Source organism: Coregonus lavaretus, assembly GCF_964263955.1.
Source record: "Coregonus lavaretus genome assembly, chromosome: 2".
Taxonomy (NCBI): domain Eukaryota; kingdom Metazoa; phylum Chordata; class Actinopteri; order Salmoniformes; family Salmonidae; genus Coregonus; species Coregonus lavaretus.
The window spans coordinates 34,933,260-34,957,867 of record NC_139989.1 but is presented as its reverse complement, the minus strand read 5'-3'; the positions used below and the strand labels follow the sequence as shown (position 1 = coordinate 34,957,867).

The window sequence follows — 24,608 nt, the reverse complement described above, 5'->3', positions numbered from 1 at the left end:
GAAGAGAGAGATAAGTAGGCAACCATGGATGGTTTGGGAGGAGACATACAGTCAGGTCCATAATTATTGGTACCCTTGATAAAGAGTAGCAAAAATACTGAGCTATGTTGTGTGCTCCAAAAAAATTTGGGACATGATGTAATTTTATACTAATACAATTGCTCAGAGAAACAGATTTTGTTTAACAAGTAACCACATTTTTTTTGTTAAAGATGGGGGTCAAAATGATTGGCACTCCTGTTTTCAATACTCTAGGATAACAACACTGAGCCTTTTTCTAAAATGTTTTATGAGATTGGATAACATGTTGGGAGGGATCTTTGACCATTCCTCCACACAGAATCTTTCCAGATCGTTGATATCCTTCTTCTGCTCTTATGGACTGCCCTCTTCAATTCAAACCACAAGTTGTCAATGGGGTTCAAGTCCAGAGACTGAGATGGACATTGCAAAATGTTGATTTTGTGGTCAATTAACAAGGGCCCCAGGACCAGTGGAAGCAAAATAGCCCCATAACATGAAAGATCCACCACCATATTTTACTGTAGGTATAAGGTAATTTTCTGCATATGCTTCTGTTTTTCCACGCCAAACCCACCACTGTCTTCTGACCATCAAACTCCAAATGGTCAGATGACATGAAAATAGAGCTTTTTGACCTGAAAAACGGAAACAAAGTACGGGAGCAAAGTAGCTCATATCTATGGGTATACCTCAAACCTGTGTTATATCATTTCCCAATTTTTTTAGCATACAATATACTGTAGCTCAGTATTTGTATTATTTACTGTATTTTATATACAGTCTTTTTTGCTCATCTTTATCAAGGGTGCCAATAATTATGGGCGTGACTGTATTGGCCAACACCTTTTGATTTGAGGATTAGAAGAGAAGTGGTTTATGGTCGGTTGCCTAAAGCCTCATGTCTGTGGTGTTTTCCAGGGTTAGCTTGTTGGTTTCACAGGTGTGGGCTGAAGTTGTGAGTCACTTCACAGCTCACACCTCCCTTCATAACACTAGTTCTGCTAAATACCGACTAATAACACACATTCGGTGGAAGTGGCAGACTGAGGGGATTTTGAAGACAATTATTGGGCCAAGGATGATGAGTAGTACTTGACCTCAGAAGAAGATGAATAAATCACCTATAAGAGACTGAGGTTTACAAAACCAGATGCTATTTCCTGACCTTGTGAAAGGTTTTAACCTCAATCATAACCCAAACTCTCATATATTTGCATGTGAATTATTGAGTCAAATGAGCTGCGCTAGGGTTAATCCATAACTTTGACTTAAAAAGGAATTAGAATGTTACTCCTGCAATAGCGTAAGACTATTTCCTTACATGTAATAGTTAATTGTTAATAAAAATGTAATGGTAACTGATGATGAGAAAAAGCAATATGAAAAACTGACATTTAATACCATAACTTTTCTTTAGTGATTAGCAATGTTCTGCCAAATGTTGACATTCTGCCCTAATTCAGACTGTCAGACCCGTCCAACATGTCATATTCTAGGGTGTAGTTCTCATACAGATATACCACAGCATTTATAGCCCCTTCATGAACTTCCACAGTAATAATCCCATGTGAATCAGACACAATATTTCTGTTTTAGCCAGCGGTTGATAAAAATCAGACCTATGATAATGTACTGTAGGTCTATGTGGTGAATCATAACACTTAACACCTTGACACCTGTTGATTAGCAGTGATGTTTTGAATAGATCTGTTTCAATCTCAAGTAAGTGAATCATATGCCATAAAATATGATTCACCTCCATGTTTCTATTTCAGGTTTACATAATGAGTGGTGCAGGGTGTGTCCTTCTGTTTAACAGTCTGGCTCCTTTAGACATAAATCCTCTGATTCTCACTGAGCTTAACTGGCCCTCAGTCAAACCTCACCATTTAGACATGATCAGACTACACCTGGCTGTAACCTTACATGAACCATACAGCAATAGGCTACATGCATGTACATTGCCTTCAGAAAGGATTCACACCCCTTGACTTTTTCTACATTTTGTTGTGTTACAGACTGAATTAAAAATGTGATTACATTTAGATTTTTTGTCACTGGCCTACACACAATACCCCATAATATTCAAAGTGGAAATATGTTTTTCAAGATTTTTACAAATTAATAAAGAATTAAAAGCTGAAATGTCTTTAGTCAATAAGTATTCAACCCCTTTGTTATGGCAAGCCTAAATGAGTTCAGGACTAAAAATGTGCTTAACATAATACATTGCATGGACTCCTTATTTCATTTTCAATAGATTTACAAAAAATTCTAAAAACATCTTTTCACTTTGTCATTATGGGGTATTGTGTGTAGATGGGTGAGGGGGGGATTATTGTATTTAATCCATTTTGAATTCAGGCTGTAACACAAAATGTGGAATAAGTTTTAGGGTATGAACACTTTTTGAAGGCACTGTATGCGCTAGGAAATGGAAACTGAAACTGAAAGTGGAAAAGGACACAGTAGGGAAAACTCTTTACCTCACTGCTTGTGAATTCAATCTGTTCTGTCTATTCGACGAATATTGTTTTGATTACGTTATTGTGGAATGCAATTTCATGGAGGGGGTTGAAACGGAATTCGTAAGAGCTCAAAGTACTGTGTTCAAAACAGAGCCCTGCTGAAACCCGTTTACTTATCCTCATTGAAGACAGGCTTTTGAATATAGCCTAACTATAGTTAGAGAAGTTACATCTGACTTGTTTTTAGGGCTTTCCTTTATAGATTAGTATGCTATAGGCCAAATTCCACTGCCATCCGTGTATGTCCTGAGCATGTTTAACCCAAATCTGAACGTTTACACACCGACAGACAGTGCATCAAGATGCTACAGAATGAGCACACAGAGTAGTAATATTTAAAAGTATAAAAATGTGTATTGACTTGACAGCAACAATATGCATGATTTTCAAATAAATAAATATGTAAATAAATATGTAACCTTGAAATATACATAAATAAATCCATTATATTGCAGTTTGACATCGCACATTACAAAATTGTAGAATGGTAGGCAATCAAAATCAAGTGCAGTATGTAAATCAATTCTGCACGTTCAAATTCATGTTCTGTTGGACCACAGAAGGCTATCAGAGTTGTGTTTCAGAATGAACTGTAGGGTTTACAGGAGCTCTTTTCGAACCACTTCCCAGGCGCAGTTACTGAAATTCTGTGAAAATAAAAATAAACTGTTAGGGAAATGTAGGCTGATATTGACATAGAGAAATTATCAAAGTAGTGTTTTCCATTATAGTATTTTTGCTTTTATCCTACTTTTTCTTTTAGGACTTCTGTGATGTTCCCGAAGTATGTCTTCAGCACCTTTGCCCATACTAGATAATCCCCTGTATCCACACTCACCATCATCTGACACAAGAAGAAAAGAGGCAGGCGAACAAAAATAATTCAAATGTCACCATACCACACTTAAACACTTAAGTTATCTGTATTGGCATAGGTAGGTACTCACACATTTGCTCTCTTCAATCTGACGGTAGATAATGTTCTGAAATTAAAATACTCCAACTTCTGTTGGTCCTACATTGTTGGTAGGTCGTCAGCTCCAAACAATGAGTCGATGTTCTTCAATGTCTCATAAATAGACTTAGAACCGCTGCTGCACAACTGAAACGGACAACAACAATAATTTCAAATAACATATGACAGTGTAAGATTGTCTTATTTGTTGTAAGGGTTGTAAATATACTTTCATGCTCTAATGAACACTTGGATATGAGCCCATGTGGTTACCCGTGGCGCAGGAGTTTGCGAAAGCAGTGGCTGGGAATGCCATGAAGACATTATCCTGCAGGCACTCCAGAGGAAAAGTACCTCCCTGAAAGAAAGAGAAAACACAGAAGTCAGGCTGAGTCATTTAATAAACTTTGTTAGATAATACAATAAAAGCCCAAAGTAATTTTAAAAAATTACCATGTCTCTCAGTAGGTTGTGGGTTGTTCGCAACAGCTGTTATTGCAGCTGGCAAGGCATGGCCATGGAGCAAACTTGCGCGAGGCAGAGGAAGGCGCTCATCCAAGTTATAGTCTGAAGTGCAATTCTTAGATGACCTGCAACAGAGTATCATTGTTATTTGAATTTAATCCTGAAAATAATTCATTCGTTGAAACCTGAAGCAATGAACAAATGATATATTGACTCACCCGTTGCCAGTATAGTGCACATTTCCTACAGAGTCCGAATATTGTTTGTGTTCTGATCCCATATCTGCGGCTTAACTTAAATTGTGAGAATTTAAAGGATGTATAAAAGTGAAAGGGGGTCTCACTAGGTTCGAGTAAAAAATGAATGAATTTGGGAAAGTTTGGCCTAGTGAAAACCGCAATAGGCCTACCAGATTTCCCTTTTTTGACATTCTTGTCATTTAGCAGACGCGCTTATCCAGAGCGACTTACATTAGTGAGTGCATACATTTATTTATTTTCTTTGCTTGTCCCCCGTGGGTATCGACCCCACGACCCTGGCATTGCAGGCACCATGCTCTACCAGCTGAGCCACAAATAACTTAATATGATGTCATTACATTACAGTTGAATTAAACTGTTGATAATAACTGAATATTAAATAGAAATCAAATAGAAATTCGCCAGCATTTTACGACGTCTGTATCTGAATAATCAGTCTAACATTAACATGCAAGTATTTCATCATTAGGAGAGACTAGCAGGCCAATATGAATAAAACAATGTGCCAATGTGTTGTGATAACATTATCGTATGTTTATTAGAAAATGACCTAAATCCTAATTCCTTAAATTATAAAACGTTATCATCCTGGACATGCTACGTTCAAGGCGAATTTTCTGCGATTGTTACATCCATTTATGGACTTTTAAATTAATTATATACAGGCTACCCATTGATTCTTGGAGAATTTATCCATTTTAATTGCCTCATGAGCTTAGTTCAACTGTTTTACCTCAACAGAACCCCCAAAATACATTTTGTATGACATTGTTTGAAACAATATGAATCTAAACACTGTATAGCTTCAAAATGTAGTTAAAACTATAATTTTGATCTCTTGGATGGTCATTAATTGAATCAATAGCTTTCTGATCGTGGTTACTATTCTCGAACCCCATCCCTCAGCTATTTACAAAAATAGTGGTTGAGTGACCACTATGGTGTTGTTTGAACTTCAGATTGCCCCTTTAAAAAAGTAAGTCTATAAACAAATGAATGCATGAAAGACTGAATGGATGAATGCATGGATGACTGAATATATAAATTAATGAATAAATACAATATGATAATAGATGCATGTATTTTTCATTTAATTGTATTATAAATAAATAAATACATAAATACATAGCCTTCACATATAAATATCAGTCAATCAGTCAGTCAGTAAATATATCAGCCATCAATCTATTAGCCAGCGTCAGAAATATGTCACATGTCTCCAATGATGATTCTGTGGTTGTCCAACAGACCGCTTATTCATCATGGCTTGACTCTGCAGTCGACTTCCTCACGGCTTAACTCTGCTGTCGAGGAATTTATTGAACTGCACGAGGTTGTCCGGAACCTCCTCTCTCACCATCTCCCATGCGCATGTGCTGTTTTCCTGGAGAGCATACAATAAATACAAACATTTCAGTCAACTCAACCACAGCAAGTGCTGCGCCGACGCATCCAACGACACTACAACGGCGCTTGGATGTTCCCAGTTTCATATGTGAGTTGTGGCAGAGAAATGCATCCAATTTGTGGTGATCTAGAACTTTTGCTCAGATTAATTTAGTCTTTTCGAGTGCATTTGATATTGGCCCGACCTTCTGTTTCAAGACGGTGTTCAGCTTGTCGAAATATGTTTTCAGAGACGCGTTGGCTTCAGTAACCGACCCTCCATCTCCAGAGGATGCCCCAACACCACCTCCGACCTAGAGACTATATAAGATGGTGGTGAGTGCATTAGTTCTGTCTTATGAAAGATTAATAAAATATTTGAATAAATAACTGTAGTGTCTAAATTAAATACCAATGCCCACGATTGTCTGCCCCAAAAATATATAACCTCTAGGCTACACAAGAGGGATCGAGATAATATGTTTTTAAACAGGTTCAGTTGTTTATTGTTCTCAGTGACAGCAGTCACGCTGTTGTTGAATAATTGGGCCACATATCCCATAGCCTCTAATGCAAAAACAGAGACGTCCTCGCCCTGGATAAAATAAAACAGGGGTTTAGGCATTATCCACACTGGTTGACTCGACGTTGTTTCCAGGTACTTTCAATTAAATTACTTTGAACCAAAGTGGAATAGACGTAGTTTAGGCTATCAGCATCTTGCTATATGATACATTTACATTTTAGTCATTTACATTATTTAGCAGACGCTCTTATCCAGAGCGACTTACAGTTAGTGCATACATTATTTTTTTATCGAACCCACAACCCTGGCGTTGCAAACGCCATGCTCTACCAACTGAGCTACATCCCCTATTAGCAGACGCTCTTATCCAGAGCGACTTACAGTTAGTGAATACATATATATATATTTTTTATACTGGCCCCCCGTGGGAATCGAACCCACAACCCTGGCGTTGCAAACGCCATGCTCTATCAACTGAACTACATCCCTGCCGGCCATTCCCTCCCCTACCCTGGACGACGCTGGGCCAATTGTGCGCCGCCCATGAGTCTCCCGGTCGCGGCCGGCTGCGACAGAGCCTGGATTCGAACCAGGATCTCTAGTGGCACAGTTACCACTGCGATGTAGTGCCTTAGACCACTGCGCCACTCAGGAGTACTGAAGTGTATGCTACCTGTGTGTTCTTGTAAACGTCCTCTGGAAACATGCGTTGACATTTTCTTCTAGACACAGAACTGGAAAGTGTCCACCCTGAAATAGAAGTCAAATTAATATCAAGTGGTACAGATATTGAAATCGTATGTTACATGAAATGAGCTATAATACAAAGTAAAATGTGAATATCATTGCGAATATTGCGCATCAATTTGGGCACACCAAATAGTGGACTGGTGCAATTAAAATAAATCACCATATCTAATATCAGATCTATGCTCAGATCATTCAGTCTGCCCAACCGGGTCCACCTGCATCGATCGGATGCAGCAGTGTCTAGGCAGAACAGAGTCAGACAGATGCGCAACATTTCAATACAGCCATGTTTCTTTTGCTAGAACTTGAGTCCAACAGACATTAGAAATGATTAACAACCTATCATCTTGATTCGATATGATACCTACATTGCTGAAGTATACACCCAAGCATCGCTACATGAAGGTATACAAAAATAATTCGCGGTGAAGAAGGTAGCATGGTTCAGGCTTTCGCTTCCCTTTATAAGCCTCAATTTTCAGTGGGTGATTCTCAATTATGCTATTGTGAAATTAATCAGAAAAATATAATGCAAGTGAACCATTTTCATACATGTCTATGCAAATAATTGCATTGGACAAATGCATGTATTGATAACATTAAGCAGTTATTCAGCAGGCAATATTGAATATAAAAAACGAATAACTCTATAATACAATGTTGCAGGGCTCTGTCTTATTAAATCAGGGCCATGATCAATATAAATATGCTGAAATTGTGGACATTGCACGCCACACTTTTCAGATTCTGTGTAGGGTTAGCAAGAACCATTGTTTTAATAGGCGTTTCATAGAGACCACATTTTGCTCAAACATTTAGTCCGTTGACTCTCTTTTAATCAGACAGTGCAATCTGAAGCATATGGCTGTTCAGTGTTTATATTGCACATCCTTGAAATAAAAATATATGTTATTAATAGAGAGACTGATAGTGTTGAATGAAGGCTAAAGTTCGACCATTTTACCTCACTGCTTGTGAATTCACTGTGCACCTGTTCAGTCTATTCATTTACATTGACATTTACATGATTTAGCAGACGCTCTTATCCAGAGCGACTTACAAATTGGTGCATTCAACTTATGATAGCCAGTGGGAAAACTAATTTTTTCTTCTTCTTTTTATGGGTGGGAGTAGAAGGATTACTTTATACTATTCCAGGTATTCCTTAAAGAGGTAGGGTTTCAAGTGTCTCCGGAAGGTGGTCAGTGACTCCGCTGTCCTGGCGTCGTGGGGGAGCTTGTTCCACCATTGGGGTGCCAGAGCAGCGAATAGCTTTGACTGGGCTGAGCGGGAACTTTGCTTCCGTAGAGGTAGGGGAGCTAGCAGGCCAGAGGTGGATGAACGTAGTTCCCTCGTTTGGGTGTAGGGTCTGATCAGAGCCTGAATTAGGAATTCGAATAATTTAATAGGATCTCTATGGTAGGAACGGAATTCGTACAGGAGCTCAAAGTGCAACGTTCAAAACAGGCCTGCCCTGTCCAGTACTAAAACATACTTCATTGAAAAAATGCTTTTGAATATAACTACATTTTGAGAAGATACATTTTACTTGTTTTTATGGCTTTCCTTTGTGGATTAGTAGGCTATACAATTAATTGTACTGCCATCCGTGCATATGTCCCGAGCATGTTTAATCCAAATCTGAATGTTCACACACCGACAAACTTGGCTACAGAATGAGCACTCACATTAACAATATTTAAAAGTTTACAAATGTTGATTAACTTCACATTTGATGAAGATTAACATATAGGCACGATTTTCAAAGAGATAAATAAATACATTCATAAAAAGGACTACATAAATAAATAACCTTGATAAATAAATAAATAAATAAATACATGTATAATCTTGCAGTTTGACATTGCACATTACATGATTGTAGAATAGTAGTCTTTTAAAATCAAGCACAATTGTAAAACCCAATTGTAAAAAAGTTCTGCAAGTTCAAATTCATGTTCTGTTGGACCACAGAAGGCTGTCAGATTTGTGTTTCAGAATGAACTGTAGGGTGTACAGGAGTTCTTTTCGAACCACTTCCCAGGCGCAGTAACTGAAATTCTGTGAAAATAAAAATAAACTGTTAGGGCAATGTAGGGTAATATTGTCCAATGTAGAGATATTATCAAAACAATGTGTCTTTTTGTTTTTAACCTATAGCCTACCTTTTCTTTTAGGACTGCTGCAATCTTCCCAAAGTATGTCTTCAGTCCCTCTGCCCTGATGGGATAATCACTTGTATCCACACTGCCCATCATCTGCCAGAAAGAAAGAGGTAGGCGATGAATAATAATTCAAATGCCACCATACCACAATTAAACAGTTAAGCTATCTGTGTTGGCATAGCAACTCACACATTTGCTCTCTTCAATCTGGCGGTATATAATATTCTGAAAATTCTCCAACTTCTGTTGGTCCCACTTAGTTGGCAGGTCGTCAGCTCCAAACAATGAGTCGATGTTCTTCAATGTATCATAAATAGCCTTAGCACCACTGCTGCTCAACTGAAACGGACAACAACAATCATTTCAAATAACATTAAAAAAAAAAAAAAAAAAAAAGTTTTCTACTTTCTAATCCTAACGGTTGCAAAAACTCTTTCATTCTGTAAAGAACACTTGGATATGCGCGCTTGCCCTTACCTGTGGCGTGCCGGAGGTTGCAAATGCGGCGGCTGGGAATGTCATGAAGACATTATCCTGCAGGCACTCCAGAGGAAAATGACCCCCCTGAAAGAAAGAGAAAACACAGTGTTCACGTTGAGCTATTCAGTTAAACATAGTTGGATAATACATCTCAAGTCAAAAGTAATTTAAAAAATGTACCATGTCTCTCAGTAGGTTGTGGGTTGTTCGCACCAGCTGTCCCTGTAGGTGGCAAGGCATGGACATGGAGCAAACTTGTGGGAGGCAGAGGAAGGCGCTCATCCAAGTAATAGCCTGAAGTGCCATTCTTAGTGTAGTTAGATGACCTGTAGCAGATGATCATTGTTAGTTGAATATAATCTCTTTAAATGATTCATTCATGGAAGCCTGAAGCAATGATCAAATGATAGCATATTGTTGACTCACCTGTTGCCAGTATATTGCAAATTTCCTCCAGTCAGAATGTGGTTTGTGTTCTGATCCCATATCTGCGGATTAACTTAAATAGTGAGGATTGAAAGGATGTACAAAAAGTGAAAGGGAGTCTCACTAAATTCAGAGTTAAAATGAATGAATTTGGGAAAGTTTTGCCTGGTGAACCGCAAGACCAGATTTCCCTTTTCGTGTGCTCTACTTCCCACTCGTCATGTTTTGAGTGATCGTTCATGGGAGGCACGTTGTCCTCAGTAGGTTTAAAAAATGTAACTCATAGCTGGCATTGTGAAGACTCAAACGTTGCTAAGAAAGACAGGGAGAATGAGAGGGAGAGAGAGAGAGAATATCGACCCTTTAACACCAATATTAAACGAATGGCACTTACTACAATGTTTGTTTTTTAATCACACAACTGCTATTTGCTTGTTTGTCTCTCTCTCTCTCTCTCTCTCTCTCTCTCTCTCTCTCTCTCTCTCTCTCTCTCTCTCTGTGTGTTTGCGTGCGTGCGTGCGTGCGTGCGTTTGTTTGTTTGTTTGCGTGGGTGCGTGTGTATGTGTCTGTGAGAGAGAGGGAGTGAGAGATGAGGATTTAATGTGATCTCTTTCTGTTTGCATCGTCTCTCTTTAATCCCATTCATGTCTATACATTTGAATTAAACTGTTGATAATAACTGATGATTAAATAGAAATTAACCGGAATTTTATGACGTCTGTATCTGAATAATCAGGATAACATTAATATTTGACTATTTATTCCTTACGAGAGACTAGCAGGCCCATTTCTATAAATAAACCAATGTGCCAATGTGTTGTGATAACATTATCGGAAGTTTATTCGAAAATTACCTAAATCCTAATTCTTTATAGCACTACATTTCATCGTCTTGGATATTCTTATTTAAAGGGGCAATTTCTGCAATGGCTACATCCAATTTTGGACTTTTAAATTAATGATACACAGGCTACCTATTGACTCTTGAAGAATATATAACTTTTAAATGCCTCATGAGCTTAGTTCAACTGTCTTACTTCAACAGAACCCAAAATATACTTTGTTTGAAACAATATAAATCAAAACAAACACAGTATAGCTTCAAAAATGTAGTTAAACTATAAGTTGATCTCTTGGCTGGTCATTACTTGAATCAATAGCTCTCTGACAGTGGTTACTTTTCTCGAACCCCATCCCTCAGCTATTTACCAAAATAGTGGTTGAGTGTCCACTATGGTGTTGTTTGAACTTCAAATTGCCCCTTTAAAAAAGTAAGTCTATAAACGAATGAATGCATGAAAGACTGAATGGATTAATGCATGGATGACTGAATATATAAATGAATTAATAAAAACAATATGATAATAGATGCATGTATTTTTCATTTAATTGTATTATAAATATATAAATCAGTCAGTCAGTAAATATATCAGCCATCAATCTATTAGCCAGTCTCAGGAACATGTCACATGTCTCCAATGATGATTCTGTGGTTGTCCAACAGACCGCTTCTTCCTCACGGCTTGACTCTGCTGTCGAGGGATTTTTAAAACTGCACAATTTTGTAGCGAACCTCCGCTCATACGATCTCCCATGCACATGCACTGTGTTCCTGGAACTTATACAAGCCATGCATTTTTTCACTAAACTTAACCACAGCAGGTGCTGCACCAGCGCATCCGACGAAACTAAAACCGAGCTTGGACGTTCCAAGTTGCATATGTGAGTTGTGGCAGCGAAATTCATCCGATTTGTGGTGATCTAGAACTTTTCCTCTGATTAATTTAGCCTCTTTTCCAGTGCATTTGATATTGGACCCACCTTCTGTTTCAAGACGGTGTTCAGCTTGTCGAAATATGTTTTCAAAGACGCGTTGCCTGAAGTAACCAACCCTCCATCTCCAGAGGATGCCCCAACACCACATCTGACCTGGAGACAAAATAAAATTGTGCTGAGTGAATTAATTCTGTCTTAAGACAGGTTATGAAAATATATAGTTGATATTAAATCACAAATTAAAGACCTATGCCAATTATTGTCTGCCCCCCAAATATAGCTTAGGCTACACCATGAGGGATCTTACTGACGCATCCCTCTAATTTCTTAATTTAACTGGTAATCTGTTTTTGAACAGGTTCAGCATTTCCTTGTTCCAGGTGACAGAAGTCGGGCTGTTAAATAATTGGGCCATATATCCCAAAGCCTCTAAAGCAACCACAGAGACGTCCTCGCCCTGGATAAAAGAAAACAAGGTTTTAGGCATTAGGGTGTCTCATAAATTACATGGTTAAACTTCCAATTTACCACTTTGAAATTGCAAGAAATCATATACTATAGTTTAAGCTATCAAAATCTTGCTATATGATACTGAAGTGTATCCTACCCGTGTGTTCTTGTAAACATGCGCTGTAAACATGCGCTCGACTTTTCTTTTAGACGCAAAGCTGGAAATTGTCCACCCCTGAAATAAAGTCATTTCAATATAAATAAGTGAACTTTATTGGGATAGTAACCTTAAATGAAACATTGTGGTACAGAGAGTGAAAGCATTGGTTAGATAAAATGTGCTATAATAAATACATTAAAATGTAGGCCTAAAAATGAGATATATTGAGCATCAAATTGTGCACACCAAATAGCAGACTGGTGCATAAACTGCGTCCACCTGCACGGATCGGATGCTGCTGTGTCTAGGCAGAACATAGTCAGACAGATGCGCAACAATTTCAATACAGCCCTGTTTCTTTTGATAGAAATTGAGTCCAACAGACATTAGAAATGATTAACAACCTATTATCTTGATTCGATATGATACTTACATTGCTGAAGTATACACCCAAGTATCGCTTCATGAAGGTATACAAAAATAATTCGTGGTGAAGAAGGTAGCATGTTTCAGGCTTTCGCTTCCCTTTATAAGCCCCAATTTTCAGTGGGTGATTCTTAATTATGCTATTGTGAAATTAATCAGGAAAATATAATGCAAGTGAACCATTTGCATACATGTCTATGCAAATAATTGCATTGGAGCAATGCATTCAATGATAACATTAAGCAGTTATTCAGCAGGCAATTTTGAATATGAAAAACGAATAACTCTATAATACAATGTTGCAGGGCTCTGTCTTATTAAATGAGGGCCATGATCAATATAAATATGCTGAAATTGTGGACATTGCACACCACACTTTTCAGATTCTGTGTAGGGTTAGCAAGAACCATTGTTTCAATAGGCGTTTCACAGAGACCACATTTTGCTCACACATTTAGTCCGTTGACTCTCTTTTAATCAGGCAGTGCAATCTGAAGCATATGGCTGTTGTGTTTATATTGCACATCCTTGAAATAAAAATAGATGTTATTAATAGAGAGACTGATAGTTTTGAATGAAGGCTAAAGTTCGACCATTTTACCTCACTGCTTGTGAATTCAAAGTGCACCTGTTCAGTCTATTCGGCTAATATTGTTCCGATTACGTTATTGATTTTGGAACCCAATTTCACTGAGGGGGTTGGAACCATAGAATTAGGAATTCGAATAATTTAATAGGAACTCTATGGTAGGAAAGGAATTCGTATAGGATCTCAAAGTGCAACGTTCAAAACAGGCCCACCCTGTCCAGTACTAAAACACACTTAATTGAAAAAAGGCTTTTGAAAAAACTTCATTTTGAGAAGATACATTTTACTTGTTTTTTATGGCTTTCCTTTATGGATTAGTAAGCTATACAATTAATTGTACTGCCATCCGTGCATATGTCCCGAGCATGTTTATTCCAAATCTGAATGTTCACACACCGAAAGACTTGGCTACAGAATGAGCACTCAGATTAACAATATTTAAAAGTATAAAAAAGTTTATTAATTTAACATTTGATGAAGATTAACATATAGGCACGATTTTCAAACAGATAAATAAATACATTCATAAATAGGCCTACATAAATAAATATCCTTGATAAATAAATAAATACATGTACAATATTGCAGTTTGACATTGCACATTACATGATTGTAGAATAGTAGGCTTTTAAAATCAAGCACAATTGTAAAACCCAATTGTAAAAAAAGTTCTGCAAGTTCAAATTCATGTTCTGTTGGACCACAGAAGGCTATCAGAGTTGTGTTTCAGAATGAACTGTAGGGTGTACAGGAGTTCTTTTCGAACCACTTCCCAGGCGCAGTAACTGAAATTCTGTGAAAATAAAAATAAACTGTTAGGGCAATGTAGGGTAATATTGTCCAATGTAGAGATATTATCAAAACAATGTGTCTTTTTGTTTTTACCCTATAGCCTACCTTTTCTTTTAGGACTGCTGCAATCTTCCCAAAGTATGTCTTCAGTCCCTCTGCCCTGATGGGATAATCACTTGTATCCACACTGCCCATCATCTGCCAGAAAGAAAGAGGTAGGCAATGAATAATAATTCAAATGCCACCATACCACAATTAAACAGTTAAGCTATCTGTGTTGGCATAGCAACTCACACATTTGCTCTCTTCAATCTGGCGGTATATAATATTCTGAAAATTCTCCAACTTCTGTTGGTCCCACTTAGTTGGCAGGTCGTCAGCTCCAAACAATGAGTCGATGTTATTCAATGTATCATAAATAGCCTTAGCACCACTGCTGCTCAACTGAAACGGACAACAACAATAATTTCAAATAACATAAATGGCAGTTTAAAGTGTTCTACTTTCTAATCCTAACGGTTGCAAAAACTCTTTCATTCTGTAAAGAACACTTGTATATGTTGCTTGCCCTTACCTGTGGCGCGCCGGAGGTTGCAAATGCGGCGGTTGGGAATGCCAGGAAGACATTCTGCTGCAGGCACTCCAGAGGAAAATGACCCCCCTGAAAGAAAGAGAAAACACAGTATTCACGTTGAGCTATTCAGTTAAACATAGTTGGATAATACATCTCAAGTCAAAAGTAATTTTAAAAATGTACCATGTCTCTCAGTAGGTTGTGGGTTGTTCGCACCAGCTGTCCCTGTAGGTGGCAAGGCATGGGCATGGAGCAAACTTGTGCGAGGCAGAGGAAGGCGCTCATCCAAGTGATAGTCTGAAGTGTCATTCTTCGGGTAGTTAGATGACCTGTAGAAGATAATAATTGTTAGTTGAATATAATCTCTTTAAATGATTCATTCATTGAAGCCTGAAGCAATGATCAAATGATAGCATATTGTTGACTCACCTGTTGCCAGTATATTGCACATTTCCTCCAGTCAGAATGTGGTTTGTGTTCTGATCCCATATCTGCGGATTAATTTAAATAGTTAGGATTGAAAGGATGTACAAAAAGTGAAAGGGAGTCTCACTAAATTCAGAGTTAAAATGAATGATTTTGGGAAAGTTTTGCCTAGTGAACCGCAAGACCGGATTTCCCTTTTCGTGTGCTCTACTTCACACTCGTCATGTTTTGAGTGATCGTTCATGGGAGACACGTTGACCTCATTAGGTTTAAAAATTTAACTCATAGCTGGCATTATGAAGACTCAAACGTTGCTAAGAAAGACAGGGAGAAGGAGGGGGGGGAGAGAGAGAGAGAGAAAATATCGACCCTTTAACACCAATATTAAACTAATGGCACTTACTACAATGTTTGTTTTTTAATCACAAAACGGCTATTTGCTTGTTTGTCTCTCTCTCTCTCTCTCTCTCTGTGTGTGTGTGTGTGTGTGTGTGTGTGTGTGTGTGTGTGTGTTTGTTTGCGTGCGTGCGTGCGTGCGTGTGTTTGTTTGCGTGCGTTCGTGCGTCTGTGAGAGAGAGGGAGTGAGAGATGAGGATTTAATGTGATCTCTTTCTGTTTGCATCTGCTCTCTTTAATCCCATTCATGTCTATACATTTGAATTAAACTGTTGATAATAACTGATGATTAAATAGAAATTAACCGGAATTTTATGACGTCTGCATCTGAATAATCAGGATAACATTAATATTTGACTATTTATTCCTTACGAGAGACTAGTAGGCCCATTTCTATAAATAAACCAATGTGCCAATGTGTTGTGATAACATTATCGGAAGTTTATTCGAAAATGACCTAAATCCTAATTCTTTATAGCACTACATTTCATCGTCTTGGATATGCTTATTTAAAGGGGCAATTTCTGCGATTGCTACATCCAATTTTGGACTTTTAAATTAATGATACACAGGCTACCTATTGACTCTTGAAGAATATATAACTTTTAAATGCCTCATGAGCTTAGTTCAACTGTCTTACTTCAACAGAACCCAAAATATACTTTGTTTGAAACAATATAAATCAAAACAAACACAGTATATCTTCAAAAATGTAGTTAAACTATAATTTGATCTCTTGGCTGGTCATTACTTGAATCAATAGCTCTCTGACAGAGGTTACTTTTCTCGAACCCCATCCCTCAGCTATTTACCAAAATAGTGGTTGAGTGTCCACTATGGTGTTGTTTGAACTTCAAATTGCCCCTTTAAAAAAGTAAGTCTATAAACGAATGAATGCATGAAAGACTGAATGGATGAATGCATGGATGACTGAATATATAAATGAATTAATAAAAACAATATGATAATAGATGCATGTATTTTTCATTTAATTGTATTATAAATATATAAATCAGTCAGTCAGTAAATATATCAGCCATCAATCTATTAGCCAGTCTCAGGAACATGTCACATGTCTCCAATGATGATTCTGTGGTTGTCCAACAGACCGCTTCTTCCTCACGGCTTGACTCTGCTGTCGAGGGATTTTTAAAACTGCACAATTTTGTAGCGAACCTCCGCTCACACGATCTTCCATGCACATGCGCTGTGTTCCTGGAACTTATACAAGCCATGCATTTTTTCACTCAACTCAACCACAGCAGGTGCTGCACCAGCGCATCTGACGAAACTAAAACCGAGCTTGGAAGTTCCAAGTTGCATATGTGAGTTGTGGCAACGAAATTCATCCGATTTGTGGTGATCTAGAACTTTTCCTCAGATTAATTTAGCCTATTTTCCAGTGCATTTGATATTGGACCCACCTTCTGTTTCAAGACGGTGTTCAGCTTGTCGAAATGTGTTTTCATAGACGCGTTGGCTGAAGTAACCAACCCTCCATCTCCAGAGGATGCCCCAACACCACATCTGACCTGGAGACAAAATACGATTGTGCTGAGTGAATTAATTCTGTCTTAAGACAGGTTCTGAAAATATATCGTTGATATTAAATCACAAATTAAAGACCAATGCCAATTATTGTCTGTCCCCCAAATATAGCTTAGGCTACACCATGAGGGATCATACTTACGCATCCCTCTAATTTCTTAACTTAACTGGTAATCCGTTTTTGAACAGGCTCAGTGTTTCCTTGTTCCAGGTGACAGAAGTCAGGCTGTTAAATAATTGGTCCATATATCCCAAAGCCTCTAAAACAACCACAGAGACGTCCTCGCCTTGGATAAAAGAAAACAAGGTTTTAGTCATTAGGGTGTCTCATAAATTACATGGTTAAACTTCCAATTTACCACTTTGAAATTGTAAGAAATCATATACTATAGTTTAAGCTATCAAAATCTTGCTATATGATACTGAAGTGTATCCTACCTGTGTGTTCTTGTAAACATGCGCTGTAAACATGCGCACGACTTTTCTTTTAGACGCAAAGCAGGAAATTGTCCACCCTGAAATAAAGTCATATCAATATATATAAGTGAACTTTATCGGGATAGTAACCTTAAATGAAACATTGTCGTACAGAGAGTGAAAGCATTGGTTAGATAAAATGTGCTATAATAAATACATTAAAATGTAGGCCTAAAAATGAGATATATTGAGCATCAAATTGTGCACACCAAGTAGCAGACTGGTGCATAAACTGCGTCCACCTGCAGGGATCGGATGCTGCTGTGTCTAGGCAGAACATAGTGAGACAGATGCGCAACCATTTCAATTCAGCCATGTATCTTTTGAAATAAATTGAGTCCAACAGACATTAGAAATGATTAACAACCTATTATCTTGATTCGATATGATACTTACATTGCTGAAGTATACACCCAAGTATCGCTTCATGAAGGTATACAAAAATAATTCGTGGTGAAGAAGGTAGCATGGTTCAGGCTTTCGCTTCCCTTCATAAGCCCCAATTTTCAGTGGGTGATTCTTAATTATGCTATTGTGAAATTAATCAGGAAAATATAATGCAAGTGAACCATTTTCATACATGTCTATGAAAATAATTGCATTCGAGCAATGCATTAAATGATAACATTATGCAGTTATTCAGCTGGCAATATTGAATATGAAAAACGAATAACTCTATAATACAATGTTGCAGGGCTCTGTCTTATTAAATGAGGGCCATGATCAATATAAATATGCTGAAATTGTGGACATTGCACACCACACTTTTCAGATTCTGTGTAGGGTTAGCAAGAACCATTGTTTCAATAGGCGTTTCACAGAGACCACATTTTGCTCACACATTTAGTCCGTTGACTCTCTTTTAATCAGGCAGTGCAATCTGAAGCATATGGCTGTTCAGTGTTTATATTGGACATCCTTGAAATAAAAATAGATGTTAGTAACAGAGAGACTGATAGTGTTGAATGAAAGCTAAATTTCGACCATTTTACCTCACTGCTTGTGAATTCACTGTGCACCTGTTCAGTCTATTCGGCTAATAATTTAAAAGGAACTCTATGGTAGGAACGGAATTCGTATAGGAGCTTAAAGTGCAACATTCAAAACTGGCTGCCCTGTCCAGTACTAAAACACACTTCATTGAAAAAATGCTTTTGAATATAACTACATTTTGAGAACATACATTTTACTTGTTTTTATGGCTTTCCTTTATGGATTAGTAGGCTATACAATTAATTGTACTGCCATCCGTGCATATGTCCCGAGCATTTTTAACCAAAATCTGAATGTTCACACACCGACAGACTTCGCTACAGAATGAGCACTCAGAATAACAATATTTAAAAGTATAAAAATGTTTATTAACTTAACATTTGATGAAAATTAACATATAGGCACGATTTTCAAAGAGATAAATAAATACATTCATAAATAGGCCTACAAATAGGCCTACATAAATAAATATCCTTGATAAATAAATAAATACATGTACAATATTGCAGTTTGACATTGCACATTACATGATTGTAGAATAGTAGGCTTTTAAAATCAAGCATCAAGCACAAAAAAAGTTCTGCAAGTTCAAATTCATGTTCTGTTGGACCACAGAAGGCTATCAGAGTTGTGTTTCAGAATGAACTGTAGGGTGTACAGGAGTTCTTTTCGAACCACTTCCCAGGCGCAGTAACCGAAATTCTGTGAAAATAAAAATAAACTGTTAGGTCAATGTAGAGTAATATTGTCCAATGTAGAGATATTATCAAAACAATGTGTCTTTTTGTTTTTAACCTATAGCCTACCTTTTCTTTTAGGACTGCTGCAATCTTCCCAAAGTATGTCTTCAGTCCCTCTGCCCTGATGGGATAATCACTTGTATCCACACTGCCCATCATCTGCCAGAAAGAAAGAGGTAGGCGATGAATAATAATTAAAATGCCACCATACCACAATTAAACAGTTAAGCTATCTGTGTTGGTATAGCAACTCACACATTTGCTCTCTTCAATCTGGCGGTATATAATATTCTGAAAATACTCCAACTTCTGTTGGTCCCACTTAGTTGGCAGGTCGTCAGCTCCAAACAATGAGTCGATGTTCTTCAATGTATCATAAATAGCCTTAGCACCACTGCTGCTCAACTGAAACGGACAACAACAATCATTTCAAATAACATGAATGGCAGTTTAAAGTTTTCTACTTTCTAATCCTAACGGTTGCAAAAACTCTTTCATGTTGTAAAGAACACTTGGATATGCGCGCTTTCCCTTACCTGTGGCGTGCCGGAGGTTGCAAATGCGGCGGCTGGGAATGTCATGAAGACATTCTCCTGCAGGCACTCCAGATGAAAATGACCCCCCTGAAAGAAAGAGAAAACACAGTGTTCACGTTGAGCTATTCAGTTAAACATAGTTGGATAATACATCTCAAGTCAAAAGTAATTTAAAAAATGTACCATGTCTCTCAGTAGGTTGTGGGTTGTTCGCACCAGCTCTCCTTGTAGGTGGCAAGGCATGGGCATGGAGCAAACTTGTGCGAGGCAGAGGAAGGCGCTCATCCAAGTAATAGCCTGAAGTGCCATTCTTAGTGTAGTTAGATGACCTGCAGCAGATAATCATTGTTAGTTGAATATACTCCTGAATATGATTCATTCATTGAAGCCTGATGCAATTATCAAATGATAGCATGTTGTTGACTTACCTGTTGCCAGTATATTGCACATTTCCTCCAGTCAGAATGTGGTTTGTGTTATGATCCAATATCTGCGGATTAACACTTAAATAGTGAGGATTGAACGGATGTACAAAAAGTGAAAGGGAGTCTCACTAAATTAAGAGTTAAAATGAATGAATTTGGGAATGTTTTGCCTGGTGAACCGCAAGACCGGATTTCCCTTTTCGTGTGCTCTACTTCCCTCTCGTCATGTTTTGAGTGATCGTTCATGGGAGGCACGTTGTCCTCAGTAGGTTTAAAAAGTGTAACTCATAGCAGACCTTGTGAAGACTGAAACGTTGCTAAGAAAGACAGGGAGGAGAGGGAGAGAGGGAGAATATCGACCCTTTAACACCAATATTAAACTAATGGCACTTAGTGAAATATTTTTTTTAAATCACAAAACTGCAAATTTGCTTGTTTGTCTCTCTCTCTCTCTGTGTGTGTGCGTGTGTGTGTGTGTTTGCGTGCGTGCGTGCGTTTGTTTGTTTGCGTGCGTGCGTGTGTATGTGTCTGTGAGAGAGAGGGAGTGAGAGATGAGGATTTAATGTGATCTCTTTCTGTTTGCATCTTCTGTCTTTAATCCCATTCATGTCTATACATTTGAATTAAACTGTTGATAATAACAATGATTAAATAGAAATTAACCGGCATTTTATGAAGTCTGTATCTGAATAATCAGGATAACATTAACATTTGACTAGTGATTCCTTACGAGAGACTAGCAGGCACATTTCTATAAATAAACCAATGTGCCAATATGTTGTGATAACATTATCGTAGGTTTATTAGAAAATGACCTAAATCCTAATTCCTAATAGCACTACATTTCATCGTCTTGGATATGCTTAGTTAAAGTGGCAATATCTGCGATTGCTACATCAAATTTTGGACTTTTAAATTAATGATACACAGGCTATCTATTGACTCTTGTCACGGATTCTGCCGAGGCTGCTCCTCCTCCTTGCTCGGGCAGGCTTCGGCGTTCGTCGTCCCCGGAGTACTAGCTACTGCCGATCGATGTTATCGGTGTCTGTCTAGTCTTGTCTGTATTGTTTACACCTGTTCATCATTATGTTTGATTGTTTCCCTATAATTACCCCTGTCTCTCATCGTTATCTTGTGTGTGATTGTTTCCCTTCACGTATGTCGTTTTGTGAGCGGGTATTTTCCTCCCTGTGTGGAGTTATTCTGTGTTCATCTTTTCAATATCGGATTAAAGTACGTTTCCAAGAGTTCCGTGTCCTGCGCCTGACTTCTTCAACCGCATCTCACTGACAGCCGTGACAACTCTTGAAGAATATATAACTTTTAAAAGCCTCATGAGCTTAGTTCAACTGTTTTACCTCAACAGAACCCCAAATACACTTTGTTTGAAACAATATAAAACTAAACACACACTGCATAGCTTCAAAATTTAGTTAAAACTATCATTTTGATCTCTTGGATGGTAAATACTTGAATCAATAGCTCTCTGACAGTGGTTACTTTTCTTGAACCCCATCCGTCAGCTATTTACCAAAATAGTGGTTGACTGTTCACTATGGTGTTGTTTGAACTTCAGATTGCCCCTTTAAAAAAGTAAGTCTATAAACAAATGAATGCATGAAAGACTAAATGGATGAATGCATGGATGACTGAATATATAAATGAATGAATATGATAATAGATGCATGTATTTTTCATTTAATTGTATTATAAATATATCAATCAGTCAGTCAGTAAATATATCATGTCATATGTCTCCAATGATGATTCTGTGGTTGTCCAACAGACCGCTTCTTCCTCACGGCTTGACTCTGCTGTCGAGGGATTTTTAAAACTGCACAATTTTGTAGCGAACCTCCGCTCATACGATCTCCCATGCACATGCGCTGCGTTCCTGGAACTTATACAAGCCATGCATTTTTTCACTCAACTCAACCACAGCAGGTGCTGCACCAGCGCATCTGACGAAACTAAAACCGAGCTTGGAAGTTTCAAGTTGCATATGTTAGTTGTGGCAGCGAAATTCATCCGATTTGTGGTGATCTAGAACTTTTCCTCTGATTAATTTAGCCTCTTTTCCAGTGCATTTGATATTGGACCCACCTTCTGTTTCAAGACAGTGTTCAGCTTGTCGAAATATGTTTTCAAAGACGCGTTAGCTGAAGTAAACAACCCTCCATCTCCAGAGGATGCCCCAACACCACATCTGACCTGGAGACAAAATAAAATTGTGCTGAGTGAATTAATTCTGTCTTAAGACAGGTTATGAAAATATATCGTTTATATTAAATCACAAATTAAAGACCTATGCCAATTATTGTCTTCCCCCCAAATATAGCTTAGGCTACACCATGAGGGATCATACTTACGCATCCCTCTAATTTCTTAATTTAACTGGTAATCCGTTTTTGAACAGGCTCAGTGTTTCCTTGTTCCAGGTGACAGAAGTCAGGCTGTTAAATAATTGGTCCATATATCCCAAAGCCTCTAAAGCAACCACAGAGACGTCCTCGCCCTGGATAAAAGAAAACAAGGTTTTAGGCATTAGGGTGTCTCATAAATTACATGGTTAAACTTCCAATTTACCACTTTGAAATTGCAAGAAATCATATACTATAGTTTAGGCTATCAAAATCTTACTATATGATACTGAAGTGTATCCTACCTGTGTGTTCTTGTAAACATGCGCTGTAAACATACACAAAAAATACACAAAAAAAAAAATGTATGCACGCATGACTGTAAGTCGCTTTGGATAAAAGCGTCTGCTAAATGGCATATTATTATTATTATTATTATTATTAACATGCGCTCGACTTTTCTTTTAGACGCAAAGCTGGAAATTGTCCACCCTGAAATAAAGTCATATCAATATAAATAAGTGAACTGTATCGGGATAGTAACCTTAAATGAAACATTGTGGTACAGAGAGTGATAGCATTGGTTAGATAAAATGTGCTATAATAAATACATTAAAAAGTAGGCCTAATAATGAGATATATTGAGCATCAAATTGTGCACACCAAAGAGCAGACTGGTGCATAAACTGCGTCCACCTGCACGGATCGGATGCTGCTGTGTCTAGGCAGAACATAGTCAGACAGATGCGCAACCATTTCAATACAGCCCTGTTTCTTTTGATAGAAATTGAGTCCAACAGACATTAGAAATGATTAACAACCTATTATCTTGATTCGATATGATACTTACATTGCTGAAGTATACACCCAAGTATCGCTACATGAAGGTATACAAAAATAATTCGTGGTGAAGAAGGTAGCATGGTTAAGGCTTTCGCTTCCCTTTATAAGCCCCAATTTTCAGTGGGTGATTCTTAATTATGCTATTTTGAAATGAATCAGGAAAATATAATGCAATTGAACCATTTTCATACATGTCTATGCAAGTAATTGCATTGGAGCAATGCATTAAATGATAACATTATGCAGTTATTCAGCTGGCAATATTGAATATGAAAAACGAATAACTCTATAATACAATGTTGCAGGGCTCTGTCTTATTAAATGAGGGCCATGATCAATATAAATATGCTGAAATTGTGGACATTGCACACCATACTTTTCAGATTCTGTGTAGGGTTAGCAAGAACCATTGTTTCAATAGGCGTTTCACAGAGACCACATTTTGCTCACACATTTAGTCCGTTGACTCTCTTTTAATCAGGCAGTGCAATCTGAAGCATATGGCTGTTCAGTGTTTATATTGCACATCCTTGAAATAAAAATAGATGTTATTAATAGAGAGACTGATAGTGTTGAATGAAGGCTAAAGTTCGACCATTTTACACCACTGCTTGTTAATTCAAAGTGCACCTGTTCAGTCTATTCGGCTAATATTGTTCCGATTACGTTATTGATTGTGGAACCCAATTTCACTGAGGGGGTTGGAACCAAAGAATTAGGAATTCGAATAATTTAATAGGAACTCTATGGTAGGAAAGGAATTCGTATAGGAGCTCAAAGTGCAACGTTCAAAACAGGCCCGCCCTGTCCAGTACTAAAACACACTTAATTGAAAAAAGGCTTTTGAATATAACTACATTTTGAGAAGATACATTTAACTTGTTTTCATGGCTTTCCTTTATGGATTAGTAGGCTATACAATTAATTGTACTGCCATCCGTGCATATGTCCCGAGCATTTTTAACCAAAATCTGAATGTTCACACACCGACAGACTTGTCTACAGAATGAGCACTCAGATTAACAATATTTAAAAGTATAATTTTTTTTATTAATTTAACATTTGATGAAGATTAACATATAGGCACGATTTTCAAACAGATAAATAAATACATTCATAAATAGGCCTA

The 24,608-nt window shown here is 37.7% G+C and overlaps 4 protein-coding genes and 1 pseudogene across 5 annotated transcripts; all 5 read right to left on the bottom strand.

Moving 5' to 3' along the window:
• Window positions 1-3,091: 3,091 nt before the first annotated feature.
• On the bottom strand, window positions 3,092-4,212 carry LOC311138883 (interferon alpha-13-like; annotated as a pseudogene). Its single transcript has 6 exons — window positions 4,191-4,212; window positions 3,961-4,097; window positions 3,781-3,865; window positions 3,500-3,654; window positions 3,304-3,396; window positions 3,092-3,199 (listed from the first exon to the last, which is right to left on the bottom strand). The product of its transcript is annotated as an interferon alpha-13-like (transcript).
• A 4,635-nt stretch (window positions 4,213-8,847) lies between these two features.
• LOC311101226 (interferon alpha-7-like) lies at window positions 8,848-9,845 on the bottom strand (the record flags this gene model as incomplete). Its single annotated transcript, XM_084142339.1, has 5 exons — window positions 8,848-8,955; window positions 9,060-9,152; window positions 9,249-9,398; window positions 9,537-9,623; window positions 9,720-9,845. The coding sequence occupies 5 exons, from the start codon at window positions 9,843-9,845 to the stop codon at window positions 8,848-8,850; spliced, it is 564 nt and encodes a 187-aa protein (XP_083998465.1).
• A 4,206-nt stretch (window positions 9,846-14,051) lies between these two features.
• Window positions 14,052-15,041, bottom strand: LOC311101219 (interferon alpha-7-like; the record flags this gene model as incomplete). The annotated part of the gene is made up of 5 exons (XM_084142328.1): window positions 14,052-14,159; window positions 14,264-14,356; window positions 14,453-14,602; window positions 14,733-14,819; window positions 14,916-15,041. The coding sequence occupies 5 exons, from the start codon at window positions 15,039-15,041 to the stop codon at window positions 14,052-14,054; spliced, it is 564 nt and encodes a 187-aa protein (XP_083998454.1).
• A 1,695-nt stretch (window positions 15,042-16,736) lies between these two features.
• On the bottom strand, window positions 16,737-23,920 carry LOC311138872 (uncharacterized protein; the record flags this gene model as incomplete). The annotated part of the gene is made up of 6 exons (XM_084173666.1): window positions 16,737-16,769; window positions 22,380-22,487; window positions 22,672-22,791; window positions 22,942-22,964; window positions 23,298-23,410; window positions 23,910-23,920. The coding sequence occupies 6 exons, from the start codon at window positions 23,918-23,920 to the stop codon at window positions 16,737-16,739; spliced, it is 408 nt and encodes a 135-aa protein (XP_084029792.1).
• LOC311101246 (interferon alpha-4-like) lies at window positions 19,167-20,157 on the bottom strand (the record flags this gene model as incomplete). Its single annotated transcript, XM_084142362.1, has 5 exons — window positions 19,167-19,274; window positions 19,379-19,471; window positions 19,568-19,717; window positions 19,849-19,935; window positions 20,032-20,157. The coding sequence occupies 5 exons, from the start codon at window positions 20,155-20,157 to the stop codon at window positions 19,167-19,169; spliced, it is 564 nt and encodes a 187-aa protein (XP_083998488.1).
• Window positions 23,921-24,608: the final 688 nt, after the last annotated feature.